General features: G+C 39.5%; 1 protein-coding gene across 2 annotated transcripts in view; it reads right to left on the bottom strand.

Moving 5' to 3' along the window:
- The window catches only part of TOX3 (TOX high mobility group box family member 3), a 77,260-nt gene that overhangs the window by 5,320 nt on the left and 46,116 nt on the right, over window positions 1-25,824 (bottom strand). The window contains exons 2-4 of one of the 2 annotated variants that reach the window (XM_059824822.1): window positions 20,557-20,622; window positions 16,382-16,636; window positions 655-924 (exon numbers count right to left, since the gene is read on the bottom strand). In XM_059824822.1, the coding sequence (XP_059680805.1) occupies window positions 655-924; window positions 16,382-16,636; window positions 20,557-20,622 (591 nt within the window). The remainder of the gene's footprint in view (window positions 1-654; window positions 925-16,381; window positions 16,637-20,556; window positions 20,623-25,824) is intronic. The other variant, XM_059824824.1, reaches the window with a different exon arrangement.

The raw sequence follows: 25,824 nt of genomic DNA, 5'->3' as shown, positions 1-25,824 counted from the left end.
CCCTCTTTGGTTGAACTCTGCACAGATTATTGCAACAAGGGGATAAAGTGGCTCTAAATGTACCTCTATGACAGTCATTTTACTTCGGTATTTTGAGGATCCTGTACAATGATCCTTCCATATGCACAATTTCCATTAACTTAATGAGAAAACCTTTCATGGAACAGTCTAAATTAGGCCCTTTAAATATACTGCTATAACAGCATTTGTGCTTTATTTTGTTAATAAAATTTTCCTTTTATAACAGATTTATTTAAAGCAAAATGTAAATTAACTAAACTTTCAGTTACAACAACACTTAATTTATTTCTATCTAAATACATCTATGTTTCATATGACTCCAGAGAATACTGAACTGACAAAACTGTCCAAAGTTGACAAGTAAAGAGATTCACCAGATCTATAAAATCTGAAATTAATTATAAACGTATTAGACCAAATATGTGTATATATATTCTTAGATTTATTATTATGGAGGTATTATGAAAGCTTCTTAAGTAAAGAAGCTAAAGAGCAAATGAATCATATTCCACTATACTGTAACATTTGTATTTTATATGACCACATTGCAGCTGAGATGATACTGCCACATCCATGAAAATACAGCACAGAGCCATGTAAAGTTTACTCACTACAATGCATGGCATAACTTACTCTATTTGATTCATCTGCATCTTCTTCATTTATAGAGCTGGATGGGGAAGGAGTGGCTGATTTACTTGCAGGAGGGGAGGGAGAAGTGTGTGGCAAATTAGTGCCTCCTAAATTTAGCCCCAGCTGCGCACTTAGCTGAGACTGGTTAATGGTGGTTAGCTGAGAAGGAGGCATAATTCCCGAGTGAGCAGCATCAGTCATATGGACAATAGATCTCATAATCAGAGAGTGGTCCTGGCGATACTGGGAAACTTGCGCGTGACTCTGATCCTAAAAGAGATTGAAACATTATGTAGTCATCAGCAGTTACCATACAGCATTATCAGGTAAAGTTATTTTCACAGGCTTACAGAGCTGACACTGGCAACTTGCAGTTTGTTTCTTTTTAATGAATTAAATGCATTCTTAATAAACTAAATGCACCAACAGTTACCACACTTGTGGGGGTTTTTTTGTGGAATAAAAATTGCATTTCCCCATTTTTAAACATTTCTTCACTTGATGCGGTGTGAAATACCCCCACAAACAACAGGGAAACACGCTGGGAAAACATTGCAACTGAGAAGACACAAACTGCAGATAATGCAGAAAGTAAACAAAACTGGGGCAGGGAATATGTATGCGTCTGTATAGGGAAAAGCATCTTCCTTTACTGACATTCAGTTATTCGTAGCTGTTACTAGTAACAGCAGTAGGTATAAAAGAATCCTGTCTGAGTGGGATTTCAAAGTTGTTTTAAACAAAGACGACGACCCTGCCAGGTCTCGAGTGCAGACACTGCAGCACGCCGGAGAACCGCTCCAGTAATCCTAATCACTCCTAAAAATCCTTGTTCACAAGTACCACACAAAACTACACATTTTTACCTTTCATCCAACAATCAAACACATGCGGGAGTAGCAAGCTATGTACCAATCACCAACTTTATTCCTCCTGTACATGCACGGTTTTGTTTCTACTGTTTCTTGAGGGCACAAACTATGTCGTCTTCTACATCCGTACAACACTTATCACATTTGTAAATAAAAAGAAGCGAGACCTTGAAGGTAAAGTCAACTGGAATCTGTCTAGGAACAACTCAGTTTTGTTATTTTAACCACACACGGATCAATACACAATGAAGGAACATTTAAACAGAAAAGATTTTTAAAACAGTTAATAAGTGAAGAGAATAAATAGCTCACAAATTGATTCTGCAACCTGATTAATCTATAGCCATTGTTCGAACACACAGAAACATGAGAAATAAATTAGATTTTGAAAACTCTTCCATTATTAATGACCTACATTGCAATTAGTAGCAGGTGCAACGATCCTTAATGAAATGACACAGAACAAAACAGCAATGCTGAGAGCCCAGCGTACAGTCCACCGGACTTCTACAATGGCGTTTGACCTTCCCGGTGCTCTCTTACCAAGTGTGGATAATCCCAAACCAGTTTTCAAAAATCTGTGTCAGCATGGAGGTAAGTTTAGGCCAAGTGACTTTCCTCCTACTTTTTACGACTCTTCTTACGACTCAACAGAGGCAGTGGCTCCGTGCTCCTGAAAACCTTTTCTTGGATGGGACAAGTGCAGCCGTACAAAAAGGCAATGCGTGTTTTAGAGAAGACGCACACCCTGCCTCATCCATCTTACGTACAAGTGCTGGAGCACGCTGCTTCCTACAGCAATAAATCATATTAACTCTGAATTTGGCATTCATGTGTCTTTCTGCTGAACCCTATACAGAAAAAAAGAAATCCTTCTTAGCATGAAAGTACACGTAGTATTGCACCTGGATCCAGTACAGATGAAGTTAACCCCACAAGCTCATCATCCAGATCCTATACACTAGGTCTCACCCTCCTTTTCCCCATGCTTCCCAAGCCATTGCCAGCTTGGCTCATCATCCATACCGCACCACGCTGCTTTTCCTGCGTCTTAAATTATTTTAATATTTTCAGTAAAGGACTGTAGCTCCTTAGAGATGAATACACGTGCCAAAAGTGGAGCACTTGATACAGAAAGATCAAACATCAGACTTATTGGCTGAAATACCCATTTGCTTCAGGGCACCTTTCTGTGAAAATTTACTACCGTTACCTATAGGGTCATTTTGATTGTGACTTGTATTGGCAGTGGCATCTGGAAGTCATTCAAAGTCTTTTGTAAAAGGACATCACCTTCTGCATATTACTCCATTCATTTTAGCTTACAGACATTAGTTTATTGCATGAAAAAAACCTCTGCTGGTAAAGCAAAGGTGGAAATCATCAGAATGACCTTCTCTCATAGAAATTAACTTTCTTCATTATTTTGCAGGCAGTACTTTCTTGGAGGTGTTCTACTCCTAAAAGGCTACCCTTTGTTCTCTCTTCATTGTTACGCAGTACAGCCCTTTCTGGCCTTTACACCAAGGCACCAAAATGTGATGACATGGGTTACAAACCATTTACTCCAAGTCTTGTCATTTCGGTTGCATCTATGACTTTATTGAGACTAAATTCTCTTGACTTGCACTGACCCAGAATCTAATTTTATACACAAGCCCATGAATTCTTAACTGTCCCTTTTTCTGACGCTATCTGATGCTTGTGTGGTTTTTTACATCCACTTATTTAATTCCAGTTTTTCTTTTCTGGACATTTTCCTAATTTTTTAAGCTTTTTTTTTAATCTTAAAAACTTCAGTAAAAGCTAGAAGTAGAAACAACAGTATTTTGTAACTGGCTCTCTAGCACCAAACAGATAAGACATATTATATAGAAGAAAATATTTTGTATCATTTCTAGTATCTTATTATTTACATTGTATGTGCATATGATAATGACAATAGATTTTCTGCATTTTGAATTTGAGTTACATAGCTGTTGCATTAAAGGGCAAAGTAATTTGGCAGAAAATAAACCCCCTTGCACTCCAGCTTGTCCTCAGATACCGGAGGGGCTGGGGGCAGCTGGGCTTAGATTGGGAGTGATGCCCAATTCGGTGTTACAAGTCCAGTCACGTTCAGTATATTGCACTATCACGAGTACGGATGCACTAATAACACCAGACACCTTCAGCCTAGTCACGTTCCATGAACTAGCGTGGCCACACTTAAGGAATTTGGTCATGTTCAATGAGAACTCTCACGGCTACATCAGCAAATAGTGCAGTTCATTGAAGCAACAGATGCACAAGTTCTTTTGGATTGCCGGTGATAAAATTACTGCCTACAAAGCATGTGCAAATACCAAGAATATGAGTAATATAGCCTGGTTACAAATGCGTTGTTATAAAACAACTCTGTAGAGATTTCTAAGTTTCCCAGGGGAGCACTCGGTATAACCAAGTGTTCGAATCTTACCCAAAGGCATCCCTGTGGGGAGAAAGAGAGGCTCAGCCCGTCGACTGATCCCAGGTGTCAGAGGTGGTCTGCGATGGTCTCTTCCCTGACAGCCCTCCTCTCTTAAGACATTTTATACTATTTTTTACTTTTCAGGTGGAGCTTGAGTGACTCTAGTCATACATACCTTTGTTGTAATTGGTGTAAAGTTTTCTCGCTTTGCTTTTAAAGGTATAGACTAGGAAAATTCAGAGCGCAAGCTCAGTGAGGGGTGGTTGCACCTTGGAGGCGGGTAGCTTTTGGGATGGAGGTGTGTTTGGGTATTATAATGAGATGATAATGAGCAAAGTTCACCCAAAGGATAGTATTTTGTCAAAAAATGACAGACTGTTGGCCCAGGGTAGTAAATATGCAGCTTATCAGTTCCATAGTACCTTCCAGCTCCCGCCTTATCACAGAGCCTGGCCGCTGTGTCTTCACTCCGCTCCACCCTCGGTGTAGTTTCTCTTAGAGTCAGCACATCAAGCTCCCTGGTGTGGCCAACATCTAAGGTTGCCTAGGGAACTTCTGCGGGATGGATCCCTTGCATATCTGCCACACTCCACCCTGAAAGTTTCTTCAATGCTGTACCTTTCCTTAAAATGTGAATATAAATTTAATTTCTAGGTCACCTCCAGCAATTATTCCACAATAGCTAATTAATATTTAAAAAAAAAAATATCACAAAGAAAAGAATGGGAATTTCATTTTTTCCTTTGTGCTACAGTGTTGTAAGCCTTAACAACCTACAGTACCTATAGAAGAGCTTTCAGACAAGGAAACATAAACCATTTTTTATGTTTGTACAGTGGTTTGGCAAGTAGCAAGAAGGTAGGGGTGATAGTCAATAGCAACATTAAAGTCCACAGCATTTGTATATAGCTCCTGAGCAAACAAAATCTTCTAAGGAGGAATCTATAATCAAGAAAACAAAATTTCCATCAATTATCTTAACTCTTATTTTTTCCCTCTATACTACAAAGACCTATACTGAACCAAAAGGATCAGTAGCATTTCATTATGCACGAAATGTTTATCAAATAAATGTTTAACAACGAAAATCATCTTATATCAGGAGCATGCATGGAAATACAAGAGCACTAAAGCATCCATATGACATCCTAATTACGTTACTATATGAAAATTGAAAAGTTCACGTATTCAAAATAATCCACAGAAAATACTGTGAAAATTTTAGAGAATATCACAAGCTCTTTTACATAAACTTAACCAGAAGTAAAAGTGATACACAAGTATTATGAGCGTTCAGGATTTTTGTAACATTACGCAAAAATGACAGATGAGTTCTGACAAACATTCATGAACTTCTCAAGCGGACAGACTCAACTTTTGATTGAGCCTGATCTGCTTTACAGTCTTGGACTGAAGCTAGGCAAAACTTGGTGATTTTAACACAAGTCAGGCAAAACTCAACCACTGGTTTACTCAGCATGACAATCAAACAAGGACTTAATGTGTGAAATGGAAAACCAAAGAGAAATAACTTGTGTGATTCCTCTGCAGACTGAAATGACTTTGTCTCCGATCCCTCTGTTGTTATCCTAAATGAGTGCTCCAAAAAACCTAAGGTATAGACACATTTACTGAGGGGAACCCCAGCCACCTCTCTGGTCTCGTCAATTATACACATGGATGAAAAAGCAAAATACGGTCCAAAACGTTTCCGCATTCTCAAAACAACTTTACGGTGACTGTATCTAGGCACACTGGCTTTCTTTCACCACTCTCTTGCACAGCTCCAACAGCATGCATTAAAAAGACATTCAGCATTTGATGCACAGAAGGCCTCATCAAAGGAGCCATAAGGATATCCGTCCATCAAACTACCCTACTCTCAACTATTCTAATCTATTTAGACAGTCATGCCAAAGAAGTCATATTTAGTCATATCGCCAAAGGACACGTCTCATGGCATATGCCAAATATATAGCTTATTTTACTTTGATTTGTAAAAGTATACATTCTGAAAACATCAATTCCTCAACAGCCACTGGAAAGCCAACAGCAGAGTAATGAGACTTAAAAAAACCGGAAAGTGTGAACTCCCACGCTTTAATTTATACAGTGTTATACAGTGTTTTTCAACAATTACTGTACCTGAGCCAGCAAAAGCAAAACATACCATTGAGTACCAAGGGAAAAATTAAGGTAATAAAAGATAGTTCGTTCTTCTGTTATCAACTCATTAAGCATCCAGAGTTAATACAGCTAGTAATACAGCTAGTATTTATTTTGACAGATGAATGCATCCAGCCCTTAACACCAAGAGATGCCGTAATTTCCACTTACCCTGCATTTTGAGAATCATTTACATACAGCAGTTTTATCCTGAATTTCTACCCTGATATAATTTTAATCTCTAGGAACATTCAACGTGATCTTTAAAAATGTAACTAGGAAATTACTTTTTAGAACATTTTGAGTAATATTGAAGTCTTGATTAAAATCAATGTCTACAGCCTTCAATCATTTAAATAGGCAACACCTCCAGTAAGACTCTTTCTCGCCGTGCGAGGACTGAGCCCATGGAAGCGCCTACAGGAAGATGTAGGGCTGGGATCTGACCCTATACTGCGTGAGCTAGTTTTTAAAGAAAGTGAGAAATCTGCCAACAAAAATAACTATGCAAAACTCAACATTTATGGGTATGCTCACTGTGCCCTGGTTTCAGAAGTTGACTTAAAACATTATATATTCTATTGCCTTAGGAATTTGTCACTGTCAGTGTAACATAAGCTGATGTAATATGTTAAAGGATATATTTAAGTTGAAGCAAATGCACTGCAATGTAAAGAGTGAAATCCTCAGTTGTCCCTGCCTGTAAATTACTCCCTTTACTTTTGGACAAGTCAGCATATCTCTAGAAGAAATCCTCAATATTCTTTTTCTCCACAAGTAAAGTATAGATAAAAGAATCCATTAATCTAAATTTTTACAAGATTGGAATTCACTGCCAATCAAAACAAATCAAACTAAGAGGATGCTCTTCTCTGTCAGAGATTAAATCCTTACTTAATAGAATACAAAACAGTCCCACTTGGTACTGCCACCACTGAAGCAGTGTCCTTCCTCTCCCCTCCTCAGACACTGCCATCAGTAATAGATCTGTCAAACTCTAGTTATCAGAAGATCCACTACAAGCAGCAGCTTCTTTTCTCTGGCAACGAGAAAACTCCCATGTTTTGCTTCATGTCTCTGTAGGAAAGTAAACCTTACCTAATTTAATTCCCAAATAAAGGCTACAACAAACGGTACATGTTGGTTCGGAAAAAAATCATGTCTGCAGCTGGATCTAAAAGATCGGTTGGTGACAGGAGGTTTACACACATCCTGCTGCCTGAAGAACATGAAGAATATGCAATTTCTTGGTCTGTGTGCTCCCCCAGCCCCACTATGTCAGGAATTACTCTCTTCTGTTCACACAGAGCACATAAGCCAGAGAAGGGACATGAAGAGCAATAAAAACAAACCAAAACCAACAAACATGAGGGCCCACTGATTTATTCCTCAAAATTGAGCAACTATCTCCTTTTGTTCTGGCAATCTCAGATACCTCTAGAAATTCATCTCCAGCTATATGATAGAATTTTCTTATACGGCTGCAACCCCCAAGTTAGTTTAACATGTTTTATTGGAATCTTTCCGAGATTTACTGTCCCTTGCTTTTCTTTGGGGTCTGATGTGCCACCACGTTCGCGGTGACCCCTCGCATGGCTGGCGCTCCTCTCGCTCCCCTGTGCGGCGCCGAGCTGCTCTCGGCAGACAGCCTGACCTGTTATGGGGGGGGTAAGAGTGCTGCGAGACCACCAAATCCCAAGTTAAACCCATTTCTTCTACGGAACCGCGTTCAGGGATTAGGCAGCAGGAGCACAGGGACACCAGGCAGCGCAGCACCAGCTCAGAGCTGCGATTCCAAGCAAGAAGGTGCCCAGGGCCAGGGCCAGCCAGCCGGGGCACCGGCCACACCACCGCTGCTCCGGGCCCTGGGACTGGGCACCTCTGCAGCACCGCTCTGCGGCCTCTACTGGTACCAGCTCATGCACAGCACGCTCAGCTACCTCCAGCAGAATGCTGCGTTACATGGTGAAGAAATACTAAAAGCTCACAGCTAGGCCAAAATGACACAACTACCAAACAGACACAGACTTTTCTCCGAAATGCTTATAGTTCTTACCCAAGAACTTACCCCACCACCCCAGCATGGAGCATTTGCTGTTTGGGAACTTTGTTCTTACCCATTTATTTTCCTGTGACCCCACAGGTTCCTCATGCATTCCCCAAAGTGGGCTGAAGGGGTCACGCTTCTTGGCTGCCGCGGTTGCCATTGAGTCCTTCTGCTCTGGACAGGCTTCTGCTCTCGCAGACGGACAGCACCGTAGGCTTGCTATAGCCCTCCACCCACCCACAGCGGCTGCTACCGATGCTTTAGCATCACCTAATTCACAACTTCATCATTTAATTTTTACACTATTTTGTAGAGCCATTTAGAAACAGATTCTCCACTCTTCTCCCCAAACATCTACCATACTTTGAAGCATATTGAATCACACTCCTTTTGGACAAGGTACCCAACAGCCTGATCACAATACATGTGTGACTCAGATCACAGATCTGGGCTCTGATCTGATGAGTCTGTTGGTGTGAAGAGCTTCTCTCCAAATTAGCAGTACAAGCTTAGGCCCGCTGTATGCAAACAGCGAAGGCACATTGCAAACAAACCCTGGGTAGTTAAAATTAAGTCCCAGAATGTCAGATAAATGCTGTTAGCAGTTTTCGTACGACCTCTGCAGCTTCAGGTGCTTCAGCTACCAAAACAAAGGCAGACCTCAAAGGTCCTTATTATGCAATAAGCAACGTGGGGAGAGGCTGCAAGGAAGTATGACAACTAACAAACATTATCAAGGGTAACAAAAATTGTGCAAGGAATTGGGGGGGGACAGACCTGGGGTTACATGGCATTTGTTAATTTAAAAATTGCTACAAGTGTTGGTAGCTATGTTTTTGGGGAGGTGGGGGGTGTATTTTTTCTCTGGGTTTTTTGGGGGGTTGGGGATTTTTGTTTGGGGTTTGCTTGTTTGTTGTTGGTTTTTAAAGCAAATCAGAAAAGTAGGTCTCATTATCTTTTGTATTACCAGAGCCAGGTTTTTTTTTTCCAGCTACCTGACAACATAGAATAATTTAAAACTCTACAGAGACTTAGCATTTCTTTATAGCTTGAGAACTTGAAGTGGAAGCTGAGTATTGGGTAAGCTGTCCAAGGGGAAACACGGGTGGTAACAGCAGAGAATAGCAGGAATTTCAAAGGCAGTCTTCAAATGACCCAAGAACGAGGGTGGTGGACCCAACAAAGCCTTTGGCCAGGTACAACATACCCAGACCAGCTGCAGCATCTGTCTCATCTGGCTGGCTTAAGAAAGCAGCACCTAATTTGAGAGTTTAAGCTCAGGAGGCAAAATAGTTTAAAGCCATGGCCCAGGCTTAACGCACAGCTGGTGTCCACGGACGTATACATCTGCGCTCCTTCTGAGCTCAGTTCTTAGGAACAGCAGAGATTCAGCTTCCGCCCCAATTCCTGACAGCCTTCCCAGTGGGGCGTATCATTTCCCACATATTCACATGGTACCTTACAACATTTTCTGGAGCTGATGGATCTTGATTTAGGCACTATTAATATAAAATAGTCGCAGTCTTTTTTCCCAGACTGTTCTGCCAATGTTACTGTGTTTCTCCTCTTTTGTGCAGAAGTCCCTCATGTATCTCGATAGGTAATAACCTGCTTGCATAATTTTTTAATTTTTTTTTAGCACCAGCAGCACCTGCTATTCAGATAGGTGTCTTTGGCAACTGCTGCCACTTTGTTTCCTATGGATAGGTCCTTTCTTGAGGTTACTATGAGTTGCCTATTTTTGAAAAGAACACCAGAATAGGTTTCCTTCTCCGACCATAACAGCTCATTAACAGATGGCCCATTGTGTATGTATCGATGAGAAAGGAGGGAAGAGCATGTCTCTCGGCAAAGTGACTATATTATCCACACCGAGTATTACAATGTCACTGAGGATGTGAAAATCTACACGCTATTAAAACCCTATTATTTAGCACGTCATCAGGCTAGCACCGTCTTCATACCACGTTAAAGTCATAGCACGTAGCTTCTGCGCAGGAGCCACCACTGCCTGTTGCCTCCAGGGTTTGCAGCCCATTGCCCACCTCCCCCGAGGCCCCGCGAGCTGTGCGCACACACTCTCCAAAAGGCACCTCAGAAATGCACAACTATGTCCTTAGACGTAAAATAAAATTTCTACCTAGACACCAATCAAAAAAAATGACTCTGTAAAGACTTGAAAGTTGCTGGGCGCAGCGGCCAGCCGCGAGCCGGGGGCAGAAGGCGGGCAGCCACAGCGCTGAGCTGACAGCGGGCACCGCCGCTGCGGGAGTCCTAAAGGTCTACTGTCACCGAGCGTCCGCCACCATCGGAAAGGCTCTGTACGTGGCCAAACGTCACTGATCTGAGCCACCAGAGCACCACTTAATTTGGTATTACTTAATTGTGAGATTAATTTTTCTTGGGAGCACAGATTATTAAAACCCGCGGCAGTAAGAGCTACCATTTCCGCTGGAAAGCCCAATAAAACCAGACTAACTCTCGTGCTTTAAAACTTCAGTTCGGTAATCCACTGCGGCAAAAAAGAAAAAATAGAAATAAGAGAACTCTGAAGATAATCTCTCTTTCTAGTAAGAATAGCTGCTACTCCTCTAAATGAATAATTATAACCTTCCGGAATTAGTTGAAGTTTTGTATTAAAGACGACAATAAACATGTTCATAACAATAACAAGGGCTTGTTTTTATAGACTGTTCCAGGCGTTAAACACAGTAATGACCCATGAAATAACTGTTTCATGTGCAACACATTAAACTATGTTGTTATAACATTGTATTAATTGAAAACGTACTCCATTCTCTCTAGATAGGAGATTACAGACTGGGTATTAAAAGAGAGATTTATAAATAAGTTTCTTTGCGAAGGAAAATTAAACATAGAAATTAGGGGCACACAGTCAGGTGAGCAGTGAGATAACTGTCTTTTGCAATTTTAAAGCAACTTTTTTAGCTTTTATTCTTGGAATCGTCTGTTAATCTATGCATTCGAAGTTAATTAGTAATTGGGAATTTAAATTCCTAAAAAAGATTTAAACCTTTAAGTAAAAGGCACTACTGTTCTGAAACATTAATAATATTTCTGTTCCTTTAATAAGCTCAAATTTGCAACTCAGCTCTTTAAAGCCACATCATTGAGCTGTTTATTTAAAAAGTCTCCTCTTGAAATAAAAGCAATAGTCACCATCCTGCCTTTGATTTGAGCACAGTGCCACTCCTAAGTAGTAACGTAATTAAAGATGAGCATATTCCACTATGAATTAGCCTTATCTGTGCAGAATCCTGAATGCACTGACAGCACCGCAACAATTATAAAATATAAACCGGCTCAAATCTTCATCAAATAGGAAACACATTTTCTCTAGCAGCATAAGTAATATAGGGAGCAATATACGTAAAATTATCAGTCTGTTTTTGTAACATCTGTACTTTTTTGAATAAAAGAAAAAATCAGACTGAAAAGAGACAATTATTTTACTGTCTGTTTCTTAGATATCAGAAAGAGAATTTTGAAATTCATCAAAGCTAACCTTCTGTTATGTACAACAGGCTAAGCTGAAAAGAATGTTAACAAGTTCAATTTTCATTCAATCAGCACTACTGCTCTCTGAAATGTTTCATTGCAGGAAAGAAATAAAAATAATCTATATGGTAATTATGAGGATGAATCCCCCAGTAACTTTCAGCTACATGAAAGGTCAGTTCTATTCAAGATATTTTATCAGTCCCCTGCACATACTCCTGTCCTGTCATTTTAAATCTGAACAGCATTTTATTTTCCCATTTACAGCTACCTGCAGAATTAAGTACTTAAGCCAAATAAGAAAAAAAAAAAAAAAAAAAAGAAATGTTGAATGCTGGCAAAGGCTATAATAGCATGGAGATAAATCGTTCAGCTGCTCTCTCTCAAGCCTCTGGGGCTGCAGATTTTTCTTCTCCTGGTGCACTGTGGGTATTCAAAACTTGTTCAACATGATTTCATTTCATTTCAGGCACTGCCTGAGAAAACTAAATTACAGAATCAATCATACAGAAGGTCAGAGTGAGACTTCATTACAAGTATTGCATGCTTGCATGAATATCTTTCATTTATGACTGACCCAATATGTCACAATAGCTGTCTAGTAAAAATAATCCACTTTCTGAAATTGATGTACTACTGATGTCAATGCTACTCAGCAGGCTGGGCAGATTATAGAGAGGTGTTAAAAAAAGGAACCCTCAGGAGCACAAGTTGTAGTTTTACAGAATTGCCACAGTTTGCAGATTAAAATAATTTTCCATGGGCAGCTCAAAAGAAAAGAAAGCATTAATATAAAATATTGGGGACTGATTTTTAATGAGGATATTGCTGCTGATTTCCACTTATTTATATTCAAGTATTTATAGGGATAATATTTGCATCATGTAAATCCATGTGTTCTTTGAAGTCAAATGTACATCAGCATTCCATTTCCAGGGACTCATTTTTGAATATCAGGATTTTAGTTGTATATTATTAAAATATTAAAATTAATCAAACTGCCTCCATTTTATCTCCTCTTTTTGTTGCTGTTGTCTGTTTTTAAATGCAGAAAAATGCTGTTAAGAAAGCATTTCTTAGTTAAAAAATATGTTTTGTTTGTTGCCAATAATAAGGAAGTTAATCAGCACTGTGACAAATTGTCGCTCTTTCCATAGTATGTATATCTTAATATTATGAACAATTGTTCACCCATCAATACAATCTTTTAATAATTGCTAGGCCACATCTATGCTGAGAATAAATATGTTTCTTGCACCGGGAATGATTTTTTCACTATAACAACACACAAAGAATATGTTAAGAAGAGAATGATCTTTTCTTTTGGTCCTCCTGTGGGAAATAGTCGAGATACTTGCAGAAGTATTACGAGGTAGCTAGCCAACTCCATATCCTAAGGGAGACATAGGAAAACCTTGACATAACCTATTTTTAACCATGCCTCTGGCGATTCTGCATTCAAGTTTATAGGTGAACATGTCAGGTAGTACATAGAAAAACGCCAAAGACACACAGTATTAATCATAATTCTGTCCAAGCCCATTTTATTTTTTCAACATTTGTGATTTAAAATCTCATGACATTTCTTCAAGGTGAAATTCTTCTACCGGACTTTTCAACAGGGTAGGACTACATTTATCTAAATTAAATATTGCTTACAGTAAAGCTCTCTAATGCTTCACAAGATAACCAATAAACTCAATGCAGTTCATATTAAAATAATTTAAGTTTGTATTCAGCTAAAGAAGCTTTAGTGATTAGCAATACACTATTAATACAGCCTTTAAGTAAGACTATCCTAGTATCGCTGGATAAGAACATTGTTCTGTAAGTGTATACGAACATCATAATTATTTTACAACCCCATCTTTAGTTCCTTCAGATATAGTAAATTCAATTGACCATGAAATGAAATTTCATAGTCAAAATGCCTCCTTTACATTTTTTTTATTGCTGCAATAAAGTTTTTATAGCTCCAAGGCAAGGTAATTCATGAAATGTCTAATTTAAAGATGAATTCTAATATTATTAATAAATATTTACCAGTGCAATAAAGTGCACATTTTTCACATAAAATATGATATAATGTTTTCATTTTCTATTTTTGAAATACAGATTAACTGCTGGAAAATTTGAGTACTAAAGAGAGCTATGTGAGTTCAGGGGAAACCTATGCAAGGACCCTCTGTTAATGTTTTTAAAGTTCCTGAAGCGACCCCGCATTTACGAGCAGAAGAGAAAAAGACTACTGACTAAAATACAGTGGCAGGGGCCACTCCTTCTCACAGTACAAAAGAAACCAAGCAGTTGTGGGAAAGTGTCTGACACAGGAACCTCCCTAGGTGGCTCCTCCGCATCGAATCACGCAATTCCTCGTCAATTCCCCGCAAGCAAAACTACGCAGAAGTTCTCAACCCACAGCTTTGAACTGGCAATCGCCCCAGAAAATACCACTGGACTATGGGGATAAGAAGGCATGAACTTCTCTAGATCTTCTCTTTAACCTATACGGGAACAAATCCTTACCACTCAAGTCAATGTAAACTATGCCATTAATTTCTACACTGCACAGTCTAGAAAAAAAAAAGGAGAAGATCTAAAGCGTCTCATCCAGTGCAAGAAGAGGCGAGAGAAGAGGTATCTAACCAGGAGGCCTCGTCTGGTCGGAACTGTTAAGGTGACAGCATTTACTCACGGCAGAGTCACATGCAGTGAAAGGATGCAAAATTAAAAGGCAAAACTGGGTCAGGTTACAAACCACTTGAAAACATTGAGGGGATACTCATACATGTAACACAACACTGATCCAGCCCATGATATTTATTACATATTTCTGAGCAAGTTTCATTGTATTCAGTGTACACACACTCCATTACTTCAGTTTTCAGGTATAACATTCCTGACTCACAGGTTTTATTAATCTGATCTTTCTTTAGTAGTCACCCAACATGTCCAGTGCATACAAAATCCCATGCAAAATGGCATCTGGAAAGTAGTATCATATCCTTCAAAGCCTCTTTTTGGCAGTCCCTGCTTTGTATCTATGGAATTACTGAATTCTGTACCTCCTAAGTAGTGAGCAGTTTGTGCTTAATTCTGTATTAGTGCTAGCTGCTCTTCGTGACCTCCAAGGAAATATTAAAATTTGCAATGAAGCCAGCAGCCTGCAGAATTCCAGAGAAACATTTGCTGCATATTGATTTGTAAATCTTTAATTAATTTTCACTTGCCAGATTAATAAAAAAGAAAAAAAGATTTACATGAAATCATAACATGACAACACAATGACCTTTATTACAGTCCAGCAGTAAATCTCTATTTTCACTACACCAAGTTTAGCAAACGGTCCTATATAAAACAGCTCATCAGAAAAAATATAGTTGATGTAAAATATCTGCTCAAGCTAAACATTTACTCCACCTTCAATATGCAATACAGAAACGAATTCTAATTGTAACCACTGAGTTTATCATGCTTAGCTTTTTAAACTGACTCACGGCTGTGTCTCATCACTGCAAGTATGAATGTTACTGCACAAAGCTTAGAGAAACCCCAGCAGGGAGATCCCCCCAGAGCTGAAAGAGAAATACAACAAGAAAGTGGGAACTGCCCCATGTACTCCCCCACTGAGATCACAGCCGTACGGTGTGTGTACATTCTGGAGAAGACTCCATACAGCTTTGGTTTTGATTGTTCTAATTAACAGGAATGATCCCTGGAATTAGCCTGACAGTCCCCATCACTCAGCCTTGCCCCACACCCGGATCATCCCTCCTCATTCCGGAGGGCTTGGAAACAGCCCAGGAACAGGAGAACAGGCCCAACCTGCCCCAGCCTCTATGGTCAACAGGAGCACTGGACAGAACAAAGTCTTTTTATGGCCCTGTATTTCTGAGTATGGTCAAAGTAATTTATCCCTATCACTTCTATTATGAGTTAAAAAAAAAAATTAAAAAAATTCCATTTATAAAGATTTAGCCCATGGAATATACAGAATATAGGGAAATACGTGGGTTTTTTCACTGCTGGCATACTGTGTCTGACTCCCTTTCTGAGCTACTCTCAACACTGCACTTTCAAAATATCCCAATGGCTGTCAGATGTGGGATCTCTACTTGAAATACAGACAAGCAATTCCTTCTAAATGCTGTAGTTCACCCTGGCCAACGCAACGGTCTTTCAACTCTTGATGCCAGTGTCAACTGTATAACACATTTCTGAACTTTAGGAGCACTTGGGACGCACATGATGCCAATGGATATGGGCTTCCAAGTCCATTCCCAGAATTAAAATTCTGTATTTATAAAGCCTGACTGCTTCTCCACAAGAGATCTGTTCACACACAGTAAAGCATTGCACTGTACATTAACAACCATGTTTATCTTCCTGAATCCACCAATATTAAACCCTTAACCAGTTGCCAACTGCCTTAGGGAACTGAATAATAGCATACCATTGTTTGCTGTGTAACACTGACAACACGTGTCATCATTCATACAGAATACGCCGGCACGTGATACAGAACATTGGCAAATGCTTGGTCAGGCTACGATACCAAGAAATCATACAGATCTTCTGAGAGGTCAATGAAAACTGATAGATGACACAAATCTACATTACTATGCTTTGACAGACAATATTAGGCAACAGAAACGCACAAAGAACCGGACCTACCATATGCAATCCATTGCTGTGGATGACGCCGTCCTGCTCCACGAGATTTCGGGATATGGTAATAGAGGGAAGGTCCAAGCTCTGGGGGGGAAACTGAGGTGTAAATTCATTTCCTTGTGCAGGCAGCTGGTCACCGAGGCCCTGGAAGGGCAGCAGTATATCTGCCATCCCCAGGGCAGGGTCTGACTCGGGCGGGGGCGTAATGGGTGGGATCTCGAACTCCTCGTCCCCAAGGCTCGGCGTATGGAACGTCTGCTAGAAAAGGACAGGAGAAGGCAAACCACGTTAGGGCGCACTGCTCTCAGCAACCACCCCCGGACCTGCGGTCCAAATCGTGTTTTGTTCTCAAATGCAAACTCTATACGCAACAAAATGTTTAAGTTTCGTATACTGAAGGGCTTTGTGGATCATTCTGATTAAAGATTTAAGTCTCATTATCATATGGCTTTAATGGAGTATCAGTATTAACAGTTTTTTAATGCGTACTTAATTAGCAACATCTGTCTTTGTTGTTAGTCTGAATATCAGCTACATTGGATTTGGCTGTATAACAAATTGCCACTTTATTGATATGTTAGTAAAATAGCACAAACAGCTTACATTACTCTCATGCTTCATAAAATACTGACAATTCTGTAGCACACGCAGAGCGTTAATTCAGCACTGACCATTTCACATCTTTTGTTTCCTTTTTATCCACTAATAAACGCGAAATATTAGAATTCTGGTCTTTTTTTCTTTTCCATCCCAAAAGTACAATGTACCCTTTTAAACAAGGGTTGTAATTTGGAGGAGAGACACGTATAGAAGAGCGAGGGCGATTACAGCAGCTTCCAGGGCTTTCTGAAGCAAGCCAGCTTTGTTTGAGCAGTGGGTTTGTTAGAACTAAACACCTGTTAAGATGCCTTGAGCAAAACATTTCCTGCCAGTTATCTTCAGGGTTTGTGCGTGTTTGTACGTGTGCGTGTGTCTGGCAGAGATAATCTTTATTCAAGTAGAGTCTGTATCTGGCTTCAACATTGCTGACTTTTCTTTGGGAAACAAATGAGCTATGCTTATTCAAATTTCTTGCGAGTTAAGTGAACTTTCATGTATTATTTCAGGTCCACTGCTACTTAATAAAAGAAATTCAGTGCTTGAAATTAGGCCATTTTAAATGTACCCAAATCAGGACTGTCTTGATCAAATTGGGCAGTTGGCAATCCTAAAATAGGCACTCTTGTCTTGTTCTTGGACATGCAAGGCTGCTCTGGGATTTGTTTGTTTGCATTAGGTGGGGATTTGAGTTGGGGGGGGATTGTTTTATGTATTATTTACATTGTTTGAAAGAGTGACTTAATGCCAGTTAATTTAAAAATTATATGTTCAGTGAAAGATCTCATTAACTGCTGCAAATTGTCATCCTTCAAACTGTTAATGATGATATAAATTAATAACCGCTTGAGAGAAGATGGAAACTGAAACACAAGAAAAACCTTTGCTTGCATATAGAACCTGTCAGCTGTCGTTACTGGTCTCACACCAGAAGTGACGAGGTCCCAGATTGCTGCAGTACCGTCAGAGTCTGCTGAGACTCTACCCATCTTGCTCGAACGGCAAGACTGTGCCTTAATTCTGGATGGGAAAGCTGGGCTCTGGATTAGGGAGACGTTTGTCTTCCCTGCTGCTGTATTACAAAAGGTGTGAATTTTTCTTCCTGTGGACCCCGTAGTTCACAAACACAAAGGATGGATTGGCCAGGAGAAGTGGTTGGCTAATGAACATAACCCTATGGCTGCATTTGCAGTTATTTTGGCACTAATGTGGTCTAGTAACAGATGCAACTGTAATTTGTGACTCATTTGCTACCCCATTACTGCTTAATGAAATCTAACATATCACATTAACAATACGGATAAACACTCATTCTTGATATGTGGCATTTGGCTGTTTTCATTAGCACTGTAATTAACACTTGAAATATTATTTCAATAAATATTTAAGGTGCTTTAAAATGGGTTGTAGTAATCATGACATAGAGACAGGAAACATAAAGCAAATGTGTGGCTTCTAAGCCTGAATGTGCTCTAGGATTACACTCTTAAGGCATTATTTACAGGAATAAAACAGGCTCCCGGCTCAGCAGTGCTCAGGCCCAAAGTCGTAGGGAGAAAGCGACGTTCATGTTAATGTAAAAACACTACAATTAAATACATTGTAAGGCAGTAATTGCAAAGATAGGTTCACGCTTTAATGCGAACACTAACACCCAATCGTATTTTTATTCCTTGTTCAAGCAAAAGGGTTCAGTGAAATCAGTATTATTATAGTACGTTTGAACCTCTCTTTACTCGACATATTTATGAGATAGTAGTAATTATAAGAACCGGAACTTTCTCCCCCCATCTAATAGAATAACTCCAGGACAGCTGTATAAATCTGTTACACAGCTAGATAATAATACAATATTTTACTTAGAAAAGTAGCATTCATCTTAATACTTATAGCTCACTACAAAAGGGAGAGTAGATTGCTGAATACCTTAACATTTTTAAAATGTGAATTTAATTCTCACAATATAACTTGTCCAAATATGTATATATCTTCTTTTAAAAGCATATAACGGACCTAAGATTGAGGATAAAATATATGTAATCTAAGAAGAAAGCAAGCCCCTTAGTGAAGTAGTCTTAAATCCAAATCACTGGGCTATTCAGTCTGTAAAAAGAGCCTGAATAGTATGCAATTTGGGATTGCAGAAAGGTGCTGTTATGACCAAAAGATGGTATAACATTTGTGGGATTTATCTTACCAATCACATTTTTTAAAGTTATTAACTTTTCAAATATTTATATCTTACACATTTTTAAAAAAAAACCTGTGTGCATGGTTAAATGCCATCTGTACTGAAATGTTCAAAACATTTGTTCCTTTTGATAAAAATGCAAATCTGGAGAACTGTTGTATCAACATATAACAGCCAATGTCTGACACGGTGAATTATCACAGCTGGAATTAAATTGTCTCTGAACAGCTGCTGGCAGCAGAGCTTTCATCAATGTTTGATTCAAATGTAGGAAAGAAATTCTACAGAAAGAAACATCATGTTGTCATTACAGATGGGGTTTGTGTTCATTATCACAAATAACACTGGAGCTAGTGCCAAACAATATTCCCTTATCTAAGCAGTCTTGCTGGGTAAAAAAAGATGGTGACCACTGTATAAATGAGTCATAAAATACGACTCTTAATTCTAACCCTCCTATTTATTGTTACACCTTTCTGCTTATTTTCTCCGAGATGGCTTTTTTAAAAGTGCACAAGAATACCTGTGACTGAATCCCCACTTAGAACATGTAAAATCAAGGCTGCCCAGTTTTCTAACCTTTCCTCACGTTGGGAAGACCATTTATGGCAAACACCCTCTATAAATACTTAGTTCTTGTTCTCCCTATCGCTATGCACATTACTAGACAGTGCGTCTTGCACTTTCCATCCTTCGCTTTGGAATAAGAGCTGTTGGTTTTTAGGAACGAGCAAAAGGTGTTTCTGGCTGGAGCTGGGGTCAGTATTAGCATGTTGATAGGCTATTAACTGGCTGTAAGGTGGCACCACTCTCACAAATAGATGGAGACTGTAGTTGCCATACCTTTCTCCTGTCTCCATTCTCAAAGGCAGTGATCAAACACACCACCTCCACACCCCAGCCAGCCTCCCGCAGCCCGGCCCCGCGGCTGTTCCTGGGCCTGCTCAGAAGCTTCCTTCCGCAGCACATACACTTCAGGCAACAAAGGTGGTTTTGGTTTTCTAACTCATATGAGTATTAAGAACCCAAATTAAAATGTTTGTATCCGTAACAGAAATTAGCACATTAGCTAGTAATGACTATTACTAAGCGTGCTTTCAAAGTGTACACCTACTGTGCTTTTTATTTGTTTCCTTCTATTTATAATTTTTTTCATACATAAAGCAGATTTGTTTCTATTGACATGCTATGTAAGTAACAGCCTTATGGACAGCTAAATTGACTAGTAATGGAGAGCTGTCAGGTTATTTTCTTTCTCATTAAAGTCTTTATTTTGTGCTCCATAAAACACACAGAAATTCAGCACTTCACTCTTCATCCATTCAAAGTCTGCTAAATTATCACAGCAAACAGCAGAATATGAGCATAGATAAAAAAGAAAAACATCTACCTCATTTGCAGCAAGAAATGCATTATTTGCCTCTGCCATGTTCATGTAGTTGTTATTGTTTCCAAACTGAAAGAAAAATAAATATTTGGATTTTAATGCATGCCACGATAAACTTCTCTTTACCCCATCACCAGCATAGAAAAATGAACAAAAACAAAACAACAAACAGATAAGATGTAATTTTGCAGATGTTCTTTGAAGTCAGAACTAGATTGGATTCAACATTATTATTATTACTGCATACTCTGCATCCCCAGGTCTGTACATGGAAGATATCCAAGTGTATCTCTGCAACTTCCTTTGTCCATGTGGCAAAGCCAACCCACAGCCCTAGAGGTGACTTTGGAAATTAAGTGTCCATTAGAAAGAGACCATTCTCCGGAAAAGACATTCGACTCTATTATATCTTTCCTGACGCGCATTGTAATATTACTGCAGCTGATCCTGATCCAGAGGATAGCTGCAGCTAGAAGTAGCTGGCATATTACTATTCCAAGTAGACCTGGTTTTAAAGAGATGAAGGTCAATAAGGGGAAGAATGAGAATCTAAAGCGTTGTTCTTAAAACCCCATTCTTTCCACAAAATTAAAAAGCCAGACAATCCCCCTTTGTCTATCCTTCATTCCAGCTGAGCTCCCACGCCCCCAGTGAACATTACCACCAGAAGTTTTTGCAAATCGGAGAAAGTGTATCACACTGAGACCTTGAGATCCACCCAGGGTGGAGCGGGCCGAGTGCCCGCTTGCTCCCACTGAGGTGCAACTCCTCTCACACACGAGTGATCTGAAAGGATCCTCTCGGATGCCATAGAGTCATTTCCTCCAAATTCTCAAGTACAAACATTTGTTGAAGAAGATAAGTACTTTTTCTTTTACAGACTGAGCACAGAAAAGAAAGAGATTATGAGCATTTGGTTAACTGGCACTTAGTGCGCCTCATTCCCTTAAACAGCACTTCCAAAAAAGCAGGTAGTGTGTTAACTATTTCTGCATGTGTTCCTGGAGCAGGCAGGCGTCTGGAGTCTTTGCTTCACGGAACAGATACCACGCATGGCATGCAGCTACCACCAAAACACTACATCACAGGCTTTCACATTCTCACACTTCTATTCTCAGGCACAGTGCACACTGCGAAGTAAGAGTATCAAATGAGAGAAGAGTCCCCGTGCTGTCCTTACGGTGCCCTGCCACATCACCGCTGCTAAAGCCACACTAAGCATTCTTCCCTTAGCTCCCATCTTCGAGTTCTGTAAAGCAAATTTTTTTAGGAAGGCTTTGTTTTACCTTGCCCGATCTTGGTGGACCTGCCCCCCCAACCCACAACAGTGAACACCACCACCAGCACATAAGCTTTGCAAGAAGTGCGTGAGGATGGGTAACCATGCACTCGCACAGACTGGTCTTTCCAAGCAAGAACCTCTGTTGTGCTTTCAGAGCAGCTGAACCTGTCCTGAAAGGAAAACCACTTTGCTCCAGCTCAACTCGCTACTGCAGTCCTGGTGGGTGCCTGACTGTTTTTAGCGGGGAAGTGTTTCGGACCCTGACTCTCTCCAGTTCCTGCAGCACCCCAGCAGTGGAGGGGCCAGAGTGACCCTTTCAAGAAAGGCTCTTTCTCTGAAAACCCCAAAATCCATTTCTGAAAAGAAGACAAAAGTTAAAAGGAGGAAAAAAAAAAAAAGAAGAGGAAACTATAGTGATAGAGAATCACAGAATGGAAAAAGGAAGACGGACACAAAGAACTGGAGCCTCGTGTGCCTTATGAACTGTCTGATTGACAAAACGGGACATCAACAAAATCAGAAGACAATCATGGGGAAGAAGAAATATGAGATGAGATTCCTCCTTCTGAAGTACGAAATTCCATTTGTGTACTTAACATGCCGAATCTTTCAACCTAGAAGACATGTTAAACAACAGAGGCCTTAACACAATATGTAGGCTGCCTCGTAGCTATTAAAACTCTGTTATCCCCAGCTATGCAGATAGTCAAGTAATGTCATCCATTTTTTAAAAGCCCAGATGTCACCTATTTTTGGAGATTAAAAAATTAAAATAAAATTGCACATTCACGTTACTCTTTTGGCACAGAAGGATATGTGTGTGTGTCTTTGTTGCACAAAGACACAGTACTTCAGCTCAACAGTGAGATCGACAGGATAGATTTTTTTATGTCAGCGGCAAACTAAGAAGGATTTACATGAAAAACTCAAATGGCTCCAATACAACTGTTCTTTCTACAGTAATAAAAAAAAAAATGAAATCAGGTTTTCAAATTATACGTAAGTGCAAAGGTACAATAGGCAAGTATAGCTCTAACACTGGATAAATAAGTGGGAACAAACCCTATCCTATTTTAATGAGCTTAGCATCCTAGGAGCTCCAGCACCTCAAAATGGAAACGTCGCTGATTTTTACCTTCAGGAGTAAAATGCTACATTGTTTTGATCTACATGTACTCCTCACACCACAGCAACTGCTGTTCTGATTGCCAAGTGGTTTTCTTCCTTTTTGTTTCACTAAAAACAAAAGGGAAGGTGACAGCGTGATTTTCCATTTTATTAAGACTGTGGAAGCAAATGACGTAACGAGGAATGTCAAAGCGAAAAGTCAGAAGTACCTATCCTCAGATTCATTCTGTTCTTGGGCTACAGTATTTAAGACCCTATTGCGCGTGACTCAGGCACTGCTGTCAGAACCTGACGTATTTAGGCCGTCGTGAGTATGGATCATAACTAGTATTATTGAAATGTATTTTTGTCTCTGAATTGGAAATCCATTGAAGGCACACAACAATTGTCAGTGAGTATTTCTAAGATTCAACTTCCTTATTATCTAATGGTACCTATAACAACAAAAGAAAATAAAATGGTTATTATCTTAAGGACCTAAACAATTCAAAAAACAAATTAAGCTTAGAGTGAAATAAGAACTGGGTTAGAAATCCTCTTCTGAACAGTTAGTCTGCGAATGTAATTACTGAAGAAACTACAGCTAATCAGCTGTGAATTGTATCCATTAATTAGTATTTGCCCTGGAGAAATGAGAAAAATCAGTAACAATGTTAACACTGCAATGCACTGATGAGTACTGAAACACAGGGCCCTCAGCATTTAGTCAAGCAGGTGGCTCCAATGGTCCAAGTAATTTAAAAAGCTCTCACCTGAAGTGCAGAGCTGGAATTACAAAGCACTTCTTGCATATCTCTGTATCTATATAAGGCTATAATTAATGGCTTTTAATTTAGAAACACTTTGTGATCAGCTGGGAACAGTTACAAATCATTCTAAATAGAACAAGGGGTTCTTGTCTATTTTAGTAAAATAATTTAGGAAAGATGTTTTTTGTGAAATGACTCTTGTTGCAGTCAACATTTTTCTCCATTTATTTTCTAAAGGATCCTTTGCTCAGACCCTCATAAACATCTCGGAGCATTCCTGTAGTTGATAGCAGGCATTCAAATCAAAGGCGAGATCCAGCGATTTGGTCTGCCCAGGTATCCTCCTGTGCGTCCTACCTGTTGGACTTCCCTGGGACACAGAGAGACTGAGATGCAGCACCTAGTCCAGCTATCTTTTTGTTTCGTGCTGGCGTTGGGTTGCTTCGCAAATTACTTAGCCATAGCAACTAGCAAGGTTTTGCATAAACTTCTGCATCTAAAGATCTCAGAGCACCCTCGCTCTCTAACTACAAAAGAATAAAATCTTTTCAGCTTCCTCTGGTAACACATACCATTGCACGACAAACTACTACTGGTTTCCTTTGATCTCAGGAGTTCAGCAAACTCCATCTTAAGCTTTGATAAATATATCAAGCATGAGTACCACGACTTACTGCCACAGCAAACCAACGGAAACCACGCGCATACACTGATTTCATGAAACGGATTGCAAACAAACAAAACCTCTTCCGAACTTGTTGTGAATCACAGCTTTCATTCTTCATGCAAATCACTGCATTAAAACTACGACAGTCCAGTCTACTCTTCTGTTGCAAGGGCCCTTGAATCTTGGCCCTACTGACATCCGTAAGAACCAACACGAAGACTGTAATGAGAGAGGCTGGATGTTTGCTGACTAATACCTTGTAGAAAGAATGTCAAGAAAATCAATTACTTCTAAAATAGCTTGTTGAAGTCTTCTCTTAGCTTTGACTACCCAGCCTGAAGCCCAACATCTAGCCTTATTCATCTTTTCTAGGAAGGGTGTGTATTGGCAATGCTAAGGGAAAATTCATGCCTTCTATTCCTTCCCCAACGCATGCCCTAATGAAGGCCAAAGCAACTCCTGCCCAGGACGGGGGATATAAAAACCTGTATCACTGCCCCATTTCTATGAACTGCACATTTTCGTAGACCAGACCTCCTAGGCCAGAGGTTAGGATACCTGTTTGCAAATCAAGGGATTAGCCGCTTCGAATCAGCACAGCACAATGCTACTTGGGTTTTCAAGCTACCCTTTACACTCAGCGGAGCTTAAAAATTGGTTGGTTATGAAAGCTGAGACTAATGAACAGTTGTTTTCAGAAAGAAGTCCAATATGGTGAACGTCACAGAAAACCTTGGCAGCTCGGGATAAAAATCAGTCATTAAATGTCCACAGAGTCTGAATTACTACTGAAAAAAAAATCTTCAAAAAATCTCAAAAGGTTAAATAGTGGCTACTGTCCGGACTCTTCTTTTGCAACTGTGGCGAGTCAAAAGCCACAGCAAGAAACAAATCATGCAAAAGAGAAGTTTACATCACAAAACCATAATATTAAAAAAAGCATTAAAAGTAAAGCCAATAACTAATTTTGAAGGTGTTGTGGACACACAGAATAACATTTTGAACCTGTAACAGTCAATGGGAATTTTGCTACTGATTTTAATGGAGAAATTATTTTACTTACAACATTCAGTCATTAGTATTTATTACAACTTTCTACATTTCTGTCTTTCAATCAACTGGATTGTGGTGCAACTCTAATCTGAAAAACATTAGAACTCACACCCACTATTCATTTTCTAAAAAGTGCAAATACAGAAATATATAAGTAACTTAAAACCAGACATAGAGGAGCCCAGACTTTTATCTGAGCATCTCAATAGAACAAAAATGAATTTTTAAAATATTAGTATTTTTATGTTCAACAGTAAAATTAGATTCATCAGGCAAATACATTATATTTTCTAAATGATTATTTTTATAATATCGCTGCCTAATTTAATAGTGCAACCACAAGGAAGAAGAAACCATTGAGAACGTTATTGTTCCAGCACAGAATACCACCA

Source organism: Gavia stellata, chromosome 15 (assembly GCF_030936135.1).
Source record: "Gavia stellata isolate bGavSte3 chromosome 15, bGavSte3.hap2, whole genome shotgun sequence".
Classification (NCBI taxonomy): Eukaryota; Metazoa; Chordata; class Aves; order Gaviiformes; family Gaviidae; genus Gavia; species Gavia stellata.
Note: the sequence above shows the minus strand (reverse complement) of the source record. Positions and strands in the feature narration are given on the sequence as shown.